This window comes from Camelus dromedarius, chromosome 1 (assembly GCF_036321535.1).
Source record: "Camelus dromedarius isolate mCamDro1 chromosome 1, mCamDro1.pat, whole genome shotgun sequence".
In the NCBI taxonomy this organism is placed as follows: Eukaryota; Metazoa; Chordata; class Mammalia; order Artiodactyla; family Camelidae; genus Camelus; species Camelus dromedarius.
In genome coordinates, this window is record NC_087436.1 from 21,995,460 (window position 1) to 22,008,608 (window position 13,149).

General features: G+C 35.3%; 1 protein-coding gene across 9 annotated transcripts in view; it reads left to right on the plus strand.

Annotated features, from left to right (window-relative positions):
• The window catches only part of INPP4B (inositol polyphosphate-4-phosphatase type II B), a 661,544-nt gene that overhangs the window by 322,036 nt on the left and 326,359 nt on the right, over nt 1-13,149 (plus strand). For 8 of the 9 annotated variants that reach the window (XR_010383803.1, XM_064493334.1, XM_064493311.1 and 5 more), the window contains exons 4-5: nt 9,265-9,479; nt 11,869-11,913. Coding sequence is in view for 8 of the 9 variants with exons in the window: in XM_064493334.1 (XP_064349404.1) it covers nt 9,389-9,479; nt 11,869-11,913 (136 nt within the window). In the remaining variant the exon portion in view is untranslated. Of the gene's footprint in view, nt 1-9,259; nt 9,480-11,868; nt 11,914-13,149 lie in introns of all 9 variants that reach the window. The other variant, XM_064493318.1, reaches the window with a different exon arrangement.

Genomic DNA, 13,149 nt, shown 5'->3' on the forward strand with positions numbered 1-13,149 from the left:
TAGTACATCCTTGGCCTCACCTTTCTGTCACTGCATCCGCAGACAAAACCCCACCACTATGTCAACTCAGCTGTCCCTCCCCGCCAGGCTGCTGAGCCCTGCGGGAGCGAGCCGCACAGCAGCTGGGCAGACTGAGGCCTCCACCAGCCTGTGTCTGCAGGCCCAGATGGACCCATACAGCCGCCCCACTTGTTCCTTGTTCCCTCATCCAGTCCTCAGAGGTCCGCAGAAAACTCCATCTTTCTTCTCAAAGCTCTTGCTTCCTCTCCATTTGCTCTCAACACATTTACATAATTTGCTTAGTTAAACTCATGATGAGTATTTAGAACATACTAACGTTATAAAGAATAATATAGGAGGGGGAGGGTATGGTAGCTCAGTGGTAGAGTGCTCAAGGTCCTCAGTTCAATCCCTAGCATCTCCATTAAAAAATAAATAAATAAATAAAAACCTAATTACCTCCTGCCTAACGCCCCCCCAAATTTTTTTAAATGTGCAAAATCAATAAGACAGTTCAAATAATTTTAAAAAAGGAAAAATATAGTAGATGTTTTGTACCTGTTACCCAGTTTAATGAATCAAACTTTTCCAATACAGTTGATGACCCCTCTGTTCCCCTTCCTGATCAGATCCCCACACCCTTCCTCCCAAACATCATAACTATTCTTGTTTTAGTATTTATCATACATTTCTCTGTGATTGTACCTCATGTGTGCGTAACCTTACACAGTACAGAGCTAGAGTATTAGTTCACATATTTTAAAATTTTTTCTAAGTGCCATCATCCCTCTCAATCTCTCTCTCCCTCTCCCCTTCTCTCCCTGTCATACACCTCTTCTCACTCTTTCTCTTTCCTCTATACTGTGTTTGTGAAGTTAATCAATGTTGATACGTGAAATGAAAATCCATTCTATATGGAATGAATAGACCATATTATATTCATCTGTTTTCTTATGGATGGACATTTAGCCTGCTTCAAGATTTTATCATTCGAAGTTGATTTGTTATGAACATTCTTTTAACTGTCTTGTGTTATGCACTTGCAAGAATTTTTCCAGAATCTCTTTGGAAGTAGAATTGCTTTCAATGTTAGTAGATATTACCAAATGATTTTCCATTGTGATTAGAACATCAGCGCTTAGAAGTTTATGTTGCTCTAAATCCTTATCAATATTTAAGGCTTTGTGACTTTAAAATGTATACTTATTGATGGTTATATAATTATGTCTCATGTGGTTTTAATTTGCATTTCCATGATAATTAGTAAAGTTCAGAATCTGTTTCTTGGCAATTTGTGTTAAATGTTTTTGAATTACCTGTTTACGTGTTTTGGTACTTTTTTCTACTGGGTTGTTTTGCTAACATTCCTAAGATATTCTGGAAACTAAATCTTCATCAGTCATGTTTATTACATACATTATTTCCTTTTTCTGCTTGTTTTAGGTTTAATTGGCTCCTTGTCTAGTTATAAGATGACAGCTTAGATCATTGATTTGAGACCTCTTTTCTATTGTAAGCATTTAATACTATGAATTTCCCTCCATTTGTATTTTGATATGAAGTGTCCTGATTGCATTCTGATTCAAATGAGTATGAGTGCGTGTGTATATGGACACCTTTGTTTTTATTGCAATTCTCTTAAATTTGTTAGTTTGTTTTATGACCTAGGATATAATCTTAATGAATGTTTTGTGCATACTTTGAAAAAAACCTGTATATTTCTGTTGTTGGGTTCATTCTGTTATAAATGTCAATTAGGTCAATTTGTTGGTAGTGATATCTAAGTCTTCTATATCCTCACTGATTTTTTGTTCAGTTGTTCTATCCATTACTGAGAGAGGGATGTTGATGTCTCCAAGCATATCATTGTGGATTTGTCTATTTCTTCTTCCAGTTCTTTCAAGTTTTGCTTCATGTATTATGAAGCTCTGCTGTTAGGTGCATTTACCTTTAGGATTTGTTATGTCTTCTTGGTGAATTAACCATTCATCATTATATAATGTCCCTGTTGATATTCCTTGATGTGAAATCTATTCTATCTGATATTACTATAGCAACTCTAGTTTTTTTTTTAATAAATGTTTGTGTGGTATAAATTTTTTATCCTTTTGTTTTAACCTATCTATGTCATTATATTTTAATATAACTATGAAGCATATAGTCATATAGCCTTGCTTTTTTATCCAAGTTGAGAGTCTCTTTTTTAATTGAGGGGGGTGTGTGTGTGTAGATAGTTTATATTTAATGTAATTATTGACACAGTTGGATTAAAAACATTTTGCTAGTTGTCTTCTGTTTATTCCAACTTTTTTGTTCTTTTTTCCCTGCCTTTGTATTACTGTGTATTTTTTATTCCATTTTTCCTCCACTATTAGCTTATTCTTTAAAAAATGTTAGTGGTTACCATAGGAACTACCATACACATTTTAGTTAATCACAGTCTACTTTCGTATATTTTAGTGATATAATTATACACTGTACTTTTAGTGTAAGAACAATAATAACTCCTTATTCCCTCCTCCTATCATTCTTGCTATTGAAGTTATATATTATTTTTTTACAAATACTGTAAGCATACAATACATTGCTACTATTTCTGCTCTAGATCAGTGGTTGGCAAATGTTAGCCTGCAGGTCCAGTCTTGAATACTAATTAGTTTTGCAAATAAAATATTACTGTAACATGGCCATGTTTATGTATCATCAATGGTTGCTTTCACACTATAGCTATAGAGCTAAGTGATTGTGACAAAGCACGTATGGACCCAAAAGACTAAAATATTTACTGTCTGTCCTTAACAGAAAAACTATGCCAACCCTTGCCTTGAGAAATTATCTTTTATAGTCAAAGTTAGAAATGATGAAAATTAACACTTATTTTCTTTTATAGCATTTATAGTGCTCTTCATTTATTTTGTGGATCCAAGTATCTTTCTGTTATGTCATGCTAGAATAACTTCCTTTAATTTTCCTTGCCATGAAGGTGTGCTTATAATGAATTTGCCAGTTTTTATTTGTCTGGGTGAACATCTTTCTCTCCCTTAATTTTTACAAGTTCTTTTTATTTTGTGTAGAATTTGGTGTTGACAGTTTTTCTTCTTTCAGAACTTTAAAGCTGTCACTTACATAGTATCTAACAAGTCCAAAATATTTTATTTTTGTTACTCTATATGTAATTTGCCTTTTTTGCTCTGGTTCCCTCAAAAATTTTTCCTTATCTTTGGTTTTCAGTAGTATATGTAGAGTTTTAAAAAAAATTTGTTTCTTTAATTTGCTTGGTTATTAATTGGTGCATGTGTGTGTGTATCACTACTTGGCTTGATGTTTTCTGAGTTTCTTTGATCGGTGTTTTGGTGTCTTTAAATATTTTTGGAAAATACTAGGCCATTATCTTTTCAAAAATTTTTTTGTCTTTTTCTGTCTTCTGAGGTTCAAATAATGCATTTTGGTTGATATCTCACAGTTTTTGAATGCTCTCATACATTTTCACTTTTTTCTTTTTGTTTCAGTTTGGATCATTTCTATTGGCCTATCTCCAAGTTCATTGATAATTTCTTTCATCGTGTTCATATCTACTGATGAGCCTGTCAAAGGCATTCTCATTCCTAACATTTCCATTTGATTCTTTTCAATATTTTCTGTCTCTGCTAAAAATTTCCATCTGGTCATGCACATCATCTACCTTTTCCACTATAGTCTTTTGTATATTCTCTTTCTGTCTTTCAATTTTTTTTTGCCATATCTGAGTCTGGTTCTCTGATTGCTTATTTGCTTTTTCTCTTGACTGTGTTGTTATTGTTGTTTTGTTATTCTTCTTTATCTTCATCTTCTTTGTGTAGTATGTAGGATAGAAGAGTCTGGTACTTAGGCCTGGAAATGGGCATTCTTCTTCTTCTGCTAAGCTTTTAATTCATGTGTTGGGGGAGTTGAATCAATCTAGTCAGAAACTGAGCTGGGTTTGGGTTTTGTTGTTTCTATGACCACTCTTAGTGCACCACTAGCTCCAAATCCCTCTAGCATTCACTTGTGTTTAGGGTAGGGTTTGTGTGGCTGGAGAATTTGTTCTCCACCTTCCACGTTAGGCTTTTCCTGGGAGCTTCTACATCAGAGAGATCCACTCTTCATGCTTTTGTGTCTCCCCTGGTGGTACTGCACTGTTACTTATTTCTTAGTGTCTGCTGCCCTGGTAGTCAGGAGCAGAGACATTCTCTGTTGTCCTATTTCAGCTGTGATCTTTGGCGAGGTCTATATTCTTGGGTCTTAGGGATGGAGCTTTCTCAGTGGTCCTTTTCCTCTCTTATATGTACAGGATTACAGGATCTCTAATGATCTGATCCCTGGAAACTTGCCTTCTCCTCTCTTGTTTCCATCCCCTAACTGCAGTGAGTTTTCACCTGTGCCCTGATGGTAACAGGGTCTGCCATTCTTGTTCTGAAGAGGAGGATCCTAGTCTGTGCTATGTTTTTCTGCAATTACTGCTGCTCTCCTCCCACAGGCCTGCATCACCAAGGGATGCTTTCTTCAGATCCTACTCTGCTCTCAGTCTTTCTTATGAGCATCTGATGAAGTCCATGAAAAGTCTGTTAGTGGGTACAAACTACCCTTGAGTTTCTGGCCCCCAGTAGCTCTATACACTCATGCTAGCCTACCCTGACCCTTAGTAAATCATTATATTTTGGTTGCATTCTTATTACCAGCTTGTTTGGGGCCTGACATCCCTTCCTTCTGTGCAAGAGAGTTCTCCTCCTTAGAGGCATTTATCCTTCCCTAGATTTCAGCCTGGTGAGTTTGCTCTGAGACCTCAGGTCTCTGATTAGTTAAGGAAAAGTTATGATACTATGTATTATTCAGCTTTTCTTGAGTTTATGGTAGGAGTAATATTCTTTACATTTTTGTCTAAACAGAAACTGAAAACTCCTGTGTTATAAATATATTTTTCCGGTATGTACTTTGTTATCTCACGCTTTATGGTATCTTTTGCTTACAGAATATTTTAATTTTAATATAGTCAAATGTATTAATACTTTCCTTTATGAACTATGCTTTTGAAGTCAAGCTGAGAAGTCTCTCCTTATCCATAGTTCACAAATATGCCTTTTTCCTGAAAAGAACCAAAAAACAAAACTGAAGCTATTGGGTAGGATATCCTCAAGTTTCTGTCCCTTACTTTGCAGATCATATCTCTTTTTCTATTTATCCCCTTCCTCTCATTACAGCAAAGATTAGCATCTAGATTTTTCCTTGCCCCAGCAATCATCCCCCTTTCTCCTTAATATTTGATTCCTCTTTTTTTCTCTTGGCTATGCCCTTTCAGCACTTAAATATGCTCAAGTATCCCCATTCTTTAAAAAAATAAAGCAGTCTCTTAACCCATTGATATTGTTTACTTGAGGAACAGCAGCTAAAAGGAGTGAGGACATTGTTCCCTCACCACTTCCTCTGCTACTCTTCCCATCACTGCCAGTGCCTTTCCCTGCTAACTTCTCTTCCTGCTTCCTCAGATAATTTGGTGCCTTGAGGTTGAATCCTCAGTCCTTCTTCTCATGACATGCACTGGCTTTCAGTGACTTCATGCATCCTTTTAACTTCAACTATTAGCCAAAGATTTCCAAAAATATATTTTCAAACCTTAATATCTCTCCTGAGACCTAGACCCATGTGTACAACTGTTTTCTGAATATCTTAAGGCATCTCGGAAGCAACATGGTTAAAACTAAACTTACCATTCTTAACTACAATTCCTCCTTTATTCTCCAGATAGTTTAATGGTCCATAATTTACTGAGTTTCACTTGAAATTTCTGTCTTTCATTATCTCAACTCTAATATCACATCTAATTCCATCACCAAGGTTAGGTAATTCTATTTAATAATTTTTTGAATCCAGATTCTCTTCTCTAGTTATCTGCTTGCATTTTGAAATAGACACTTTTTGTTATTTAATTTTTCTAGAGTAATAAAATTACCTCCAAACAGATTGATTTCCTTATCAAGTTGCCACCTTCTAGTATATTATCTACTTTGACACCCAGTAAACGTTCTAAAAGTCAAACATGATCATGTTGCTCTTCTGTTTAAGATATGTTTAACGTGACTTATTTCTGCGTTAAGAATTAAGTTTGGTCTTTCTGGCTGTCTATTTTAAATTTTTGTGTAGTATGTAAAAAACCTCAATCTATTCTTATGCAGGTTCTTTAAACCAAAAAATTTCCAGACAGACCTAGAGAAGGAACTACTGCACCTAACCATAACCATGGGTAAATGCTGTATTTCCCTGCTAGAAATGCTTGGTTTTCTAGAATTTTGCTAGTGATGCAACTGATTCCTTTTGAGATCTGTGCCTTGGTATAGTATCAAATCTGAAATTCTTCCTCAAATGCAACAAAGATAGAATGAAAATGAATAGAGTTATAAGAAGTTGTCATGTAATCCTTATTTTGTTTACGTGTCTCCTTTCTCTCTGAAATTGAATTCATTTTTCAGTTTTGAATGCGTAGTTCGCTTAAAATGGAACCATGGTAATGAGCCTTTGTGGCATCTTACTTCAGCCCTCTCTACTCACCCCCAGATTACACAAGTCACACAACCCACACACAGAGTTGACATTTATTAATTATTCACCATTAGTGTGCTGGGTTATTAGTTTGCTAGGATTCATCAATATTGCCTTATTTAGGGCCCCTTTTCAATTTCTGAGATGACTAATCAGGATTAGGGGTTGGATCTTTGGTCAAGAAGTATAGTGAAGTTAACAAGCTTCTTGTATCCCAGTCCCATATACATTGCAGTCTTCCACACGTATTACTCCACTAATGCTAAGGCATTTGTCATAGTTTCTTAAGAGAATGTGGTGTAATAAGTATACGTCTGTTCTTATTAGAAAAAAAAAAACTTCCAAATGTAAATAGCCCAAAAAGGAAAGTAGAAAGCATTATCTTAATTCAAAATATAATTTTCTACCCCTATATGCCCTGCCCCCCTTCCTTCTCTCAACTCGTAACCACTAATTTGTTCTCTGTATCTGTGAGTCTGTTTCTTCTTTGTTATATTCACTAGTTTGCTGTATTGTTTAGATTGTACATGTAAGTGATATCATATGGTATTTGTCTTTCTCCACCTGACTTATTTCACTTAACGTAATACCCTCCAAGTTCATTTGTTGTTGCAAATGGCAAAATTTTATTCTTTTTAATGGCTGAGTAGTATTTCGTTGTGTGTGTATGTATGTGTATGTATCACATCATTTTTATCCATTCGTCTTTTGATGGACACTCAGGTTGCTTTCATATCTTGGCTATTGTAAGTAGTGCTGCTATGAACATTGAGGTGCATGTATATTTTCTAATTAGTGTTTTTGTTTTTCTTGGATATATACCCAGAAGTGGAATTGCTGAGTCATATGATACTTCTATTTTTAGTTTTTTTTGAGGAATCTCCATACTGTTTTCCATAGTGGCTACACTAATTTACCTTCCCATTAATAGCGTAGGAGGGCTTCCTTTTCTCCACATCCTCAATGATATTTGTTATTTGTGTAATTTTTGATGATAGCCATTCAGATGAGGTGATATCTCATTGTGGTTTTGATTTGCATTTCCCTGATGATTCGTGATGCTGAGCATCTTTTCATGTTCCTGTTTGTGATCTGTATTTCCTTTTTGGAAAAAATATCTATTCAGATCTTCTGCCCAGGTTTTAATTGGGTCGTTTGGTTTTTTGATACTGAGTTGTATGAGCTGTGTGTATATTTTGAATATTAACCCCTTTTTGGGCAGATCATTTGCAAATATTTTTAACATTCAATAGGTTGTCTTTCTGTTTTGTCAGTGGTTTATTTTCCTGTGCAAAAGCTTTTAAGTTTAATTAGGTCCCATTGTTTATTTTTGCTTTTATTTCTAATATAGTTGTAGGAGATCAAGAGGTACAGACTATTATGTATAAAATAAGCTACAAAGATACATTGTACAAAACAGGGAATATGGCCAATATTTTATAACTATAAATGGAGTATAACCTTTAAAAATTGTGAATCACTATAGTGTTTACCTGTAACATATAGTATTGTACATCAGCTATAACTCAATAAAAATAAATCAGATATAATTTTCAAATTGATGGATTTGGTCTTATTGATAGTGCAATGGTCCTTTACCCCAGAAAGTATTCCTAGTTGTATATTTGGAAGCCAATGTGTGTTTATCTGCAACTTTATTGTAATATTTTCTAAAGATTCAAGATGCTTTCTGGATTTAATTTTTGCCAGATGATATTTAAAAACTAGAGCCGAATTATAAATGAGACTGCTTTGTTAAGAACAACAAGTGAGTCTGTGGATTTGTGAAGTTGGAGACTAAATCAGTATTCCAAACCAAACTCGATTGCTGCTATCTCATTAAATAGCATTGGGTAGACATTTAAAGATTTTTATGCATTTTAATTCAGCTGGCAACTTGATTTAAAGCAACATTGATTTTTTTTTCCTAATTCGTTCTTGGTCATGTATATCATGCTAAATATCAAAATGAATTTGAAGCTATTTGCGGCTGTCTGTGTAACAGAGTGTTAAATTCTTGGAGGCTTTCTTTCCCCATGCTAATTTGCATCATTTTGTCATTACTTTTATTTTCCTTGGAGCTTTATCTTTTTAGAATTATTATTCACTCTTTTCACCATATACCCCAATCATTAAACGATTAAAACTTTATTAAGCAGAGCAGCAAGAAACTCTTTGGATAATGATGAGGTTGGAAACTCCCTTGAACGACCTATTGGCTCATCTTGGAAGAAGAGTTTCATGCCAAATTATCTCCGTGTGCCCACGAATAATGCTTTAACAAGGGTGGATGAAGAGATGAGTGTAAAGAGCAATTCTAATGGGAGGAGTGGTAGTGATATTCACCTTGGCAAAGCATGCTGGTGCCTTGACAAGATGGTACCTGCTCTTGTTGCTAATTTAGGTGCATATTAAGTTAGCAGCCCCTATAGCTGTCTGCTATTTTACAAAATGAATTAGAAGAGAAAGAATAAACCTTTCAGGATTTAGAAGTCCCTCATATGACCATAAAATGACTGCACAGAGAATACCCATTTAACCCAGACTTTATGGTACATCAATTGGGTGGACTGGTTGTAATAATAAAAGTGGGATAGGCAGGAAGGAAATTCACATGAAGGTAGCTGTGGGCTCTACCTGACTTTAATTCTTAGCTTCATCCTGAATTCTGGAGTGACTGAGATGTTTGCTGTTGCTGTTTCCTAAGTGCAGAATTTCAGAGTGGGATATCCAGACTTTCGTGTGAAGATACGTCTGTATTAAACGAGGAATCATTGGCAGTGACATTTGGGCGTGAACATTTGGAAGATTTAAAGAACTGAGAAGAACTGAGATCATGGAAATCAAAGAGGAAGAAGCATCAGAAGAAGGCCAGCACTTTCTTCCCGCACCCCAGGCAAATGATCCTGGGGACTTTCAGTTCACAAGTGAGTGTGTGTGCACCCCCATATTAACCAACTTTTTTTCCTTTACACCATTTATTTCAGTGTTGTGAGTCTACGATATGCCTCCTATCCTTTACTTAGATGGGGTAGATGATAGTCTATGAAATGGTTAAATATCAAATAGTAGAATCGTAGTTCTTGAACATGTGTTAAGACACTAAGTACTTTTTAAGTACATTTTCTTTTTAATGTTTTTATAATCTCATGTGGAATTATTTTTTTTTAGAACCTAGAAATTTTCTCTTTAAAACCGAAGACAGTTGAGTTGAAAGCATTAGGGCACCGTGGTTTCACTAGATGCCCAGACTGTCACTGCCACACCTGAGAGCGCTTAGTCACGTAAATAGAGCAAGCTTGGAGATTTGGCCAAGATTTGCATTTGAACATTAACTTCGGTTTTTGTGCTACTCCACTAATTAAAATCATCAGAAGAATTCTATGTTTTCTCTCATGCTTAAAATTCTAGAGCTTGGGTTTTATTGTTAAACATAAGTTGTGTCTTTGTTGCTGAAAGATCGGCCCTGTCCCTGACGAGCCAAATTGAAACTCAGAGACGGGGTCTTGGAGCTTAGAAGAAAAAAGGCAGCTTTATTACTTTGCCAGGTAAAGGGGACTCACAGCAGGCTGGTGCCTTCACAACTTTGAGCCCACCTTGGGGGTAGGGTGGGGTTATATAGCCATGGCTTAAACAATAAAGCATAGATAACAATCAACAGAATCATTTTCTCATCAGAAGACTTACAGTGCTGTCATAATGTCTCCAGGCAGCGAACTCTGTAGAGGATAGCGGTTGTCACTTTTTCGATCTCTTTATCTCCAAGCGCCCAAGGCGTGGTCTTCTTGGTATTTTGTAAGGTTACAGTTCTGTGACCTTCTCCCTGTTGAACAACTCAGAAGCCAAGTATAATTATTACTTTTGATTACTGGAATAAAGTGGAAAGAGTGAATTAATAGCTTTATTTTAACAACGGGTCTGGAGCTGTAAGTAGCAAGTGGTCAGTCAGGTCAGTTGACCATTTTAAGGGCAAGCATAAGAATAAGCGATTTGTTAGCCTAAATGTGGCTGTTTTATTAATTCTCCTTCATCTTCTTTTTCTTTTCTTTTCAGAAGATTCCTGTTGCCCACTTATTTAACACAGGCAAACATATGCCTAACCTCTCATCTAATTTACATTATAAAAATAATCTTTAGGGAATGGTATTGTTTGGATGCATTTTTTTGAGAAATTTGATTGTCAGAGCTTCCAGCAGAATTGTTAATAACTTTTTCAAAAATCCACACTCTTTGAGATTAACAAAGACCCTCCTAATGACTGTCACTTCAACCTCTCTCAGAAAGCCTAAAATTGTTAACCATAGCATTGTTAAATGTCAGCAGGAAAAAAAAATAAATGGTTACTGTACAAAAAAAAATGTGAACTCTGTAAATAAAAAAACATGATTTTTATACAAAGAGGTGTTTCTAACAGTGTATTCATGACCAAATGCTAATAAACTAAAATTGTATCTGAATGCACCCGTGCAAATAAACAAGAAAATAATTTTTAAAATATTCTTACATTTACTGCACACTGGTTTACTTTTCCATAAATTTTAGTTCTGCTTCTTTGGGCAGCCAGGAGTTGGAACAAATGTCATCCCAGTCCTCATCCACTCTTGTTTAGGAAGCCCCTGCGCTGTGTGTGTGGTCTTTGAGAATCCACCTACCACATTATCACTTGCCACAGCCTTATCTTTCTAACTACTAACCTTTAGATGTTCCCATCTCCTTACCTTTGTTCTGACTCACTTCCCCCCCCCACTTCATCTTAAATTATTTAGCCATGTTTTTAATTGCCAAAGAAAGGAATAGACACATCTAACCGAATGCTGATTTGAGCTATCAATAAGTTGACAGAGTAATCACCATCATGTTCTGTATAACCTAAGCAAAGATAGCCCTTTAATTAATAATTTACTATTAACACCAGGCTGAAGGGGCGTGAAAGAGGAATCAGTGTAAGAGAGGACTTCGGTGAGGTCCTCCTTTGTGAGGGTTCCATCTCTGTCTACATGTATCCAAAAGAAAGAGGAACAGTTGAAAAACATGTTTTATATTTGTCATGGCTTACAAAACCAATATTTCTGAGTTTTTTAATGGCTATGGAGATAAATAGATCAGTCAGATTTTTAGTCATATGTAGTTTTGCTATAATGCCCTGCCCTGAGAACTAACTCCTTATGTATAAGTCTGGAAAGTTATAACTGAGTTTATTTGTCCTGCTAAATACTGCGTTTATACAGTCTGGGCAGGGTGAAAGTAATATATATTGACATATTTTTGATAACAAGTCCGATGTCTTTATTCTAAATGTGTTCCTACTATTCATAGGTATTCAGAAGTCTCCAAATGAACCACAGTTGGAATTCATCCTTGGTAAGAAATTCCATCATATTTATTTATAGCTATAAATATTAGAGTCATTTGTACATATAGTTTACAACTTTAGGTTCGTTAGTTATATCATTATATATTTTGTAAGCTTTCATGAATACTGTTCTATAAGAAATTTCATTCTATAAGGTGAGTATTATTTCCCCCAATTTGTAAATAAAGAATCTGAGCTGTGGGGCAGGTCAGTTCATGACCAAGCACTGAAGGCTCAGTGGTGATGGAGTTGTGCCACTCAACCAGGTCTGCTTACCACAAATCCGGTGCCCAGCACTCATTCTAATAAAGTGACTGGATTTATTGCTAATCAACATTTCTCAAAATCCATGTGTCTAATTATCTGCTCCTTGGGCTGGAGACTGGGCTCATGTAAGTTTTCCTTTATCCTCCTTGCTGCCACTTTCAAAGTTTGTGCCTTTCAGTCTCATTCACTCAAAATTGTCCCCTAACTCTTCCATCTTGATATTGTGGGGAGATCCTTGACATTTTGAGAATTTAATTCAAAGCTTTGACTTGCTTAAGCAACTCTAAAGATCTGTCACACGTAGAAATGTGTAGCTTTATCAAAGGATCAAGTGAAAATGTGCACCTTGAGGCTAGTCCACTTCTTAGTTAATGAGGAGGAGCTGCTTTTTGTTTAAATTGGCATGACTGCAAAACGCCATTAAGGAATTAGCTGCAAAATAGTATTTAAAGAGGGTAGAAATATGGTTCACATGAACTATTTAGAGAGAGTATTTTTTTTCTCTCATGGTTCTGAAATATTTTGAAGGTTCACCAGTGTCTTTACATTGTATCTGTAATGAAGTTTTTTTTTTTTGTTCTGAATGGAATTGTACATGCATGTATTCAATTTCATGTGCAGACACCAGATACATTTTGGTATCCAAATCTTTAAATATTAGTATATATTTTTACAAGGTTATGAGCAAATTGAAATATATGCATTCATTGTCTCTAGTAGTTTTTAGTGGTTTGAAGTCCCAACTTAAAAACAATATACATTTGCATTATATAATGAAATAAGTCTCAAATTTATATCCTTTACTCAAAATACTACATTTTGAAGCATGTTTTGAACGTATTGAGATAATGACCATAATTTTCTGTTTTGTTTGTTTTCTCTTTTTTATAGACTTTATTTTTAAAGCAATTTCAGGTTCACATCAAAATTGAGCAGAAGGTTACAGAAATTTTCCATATAACTGCATCCCCACAAAT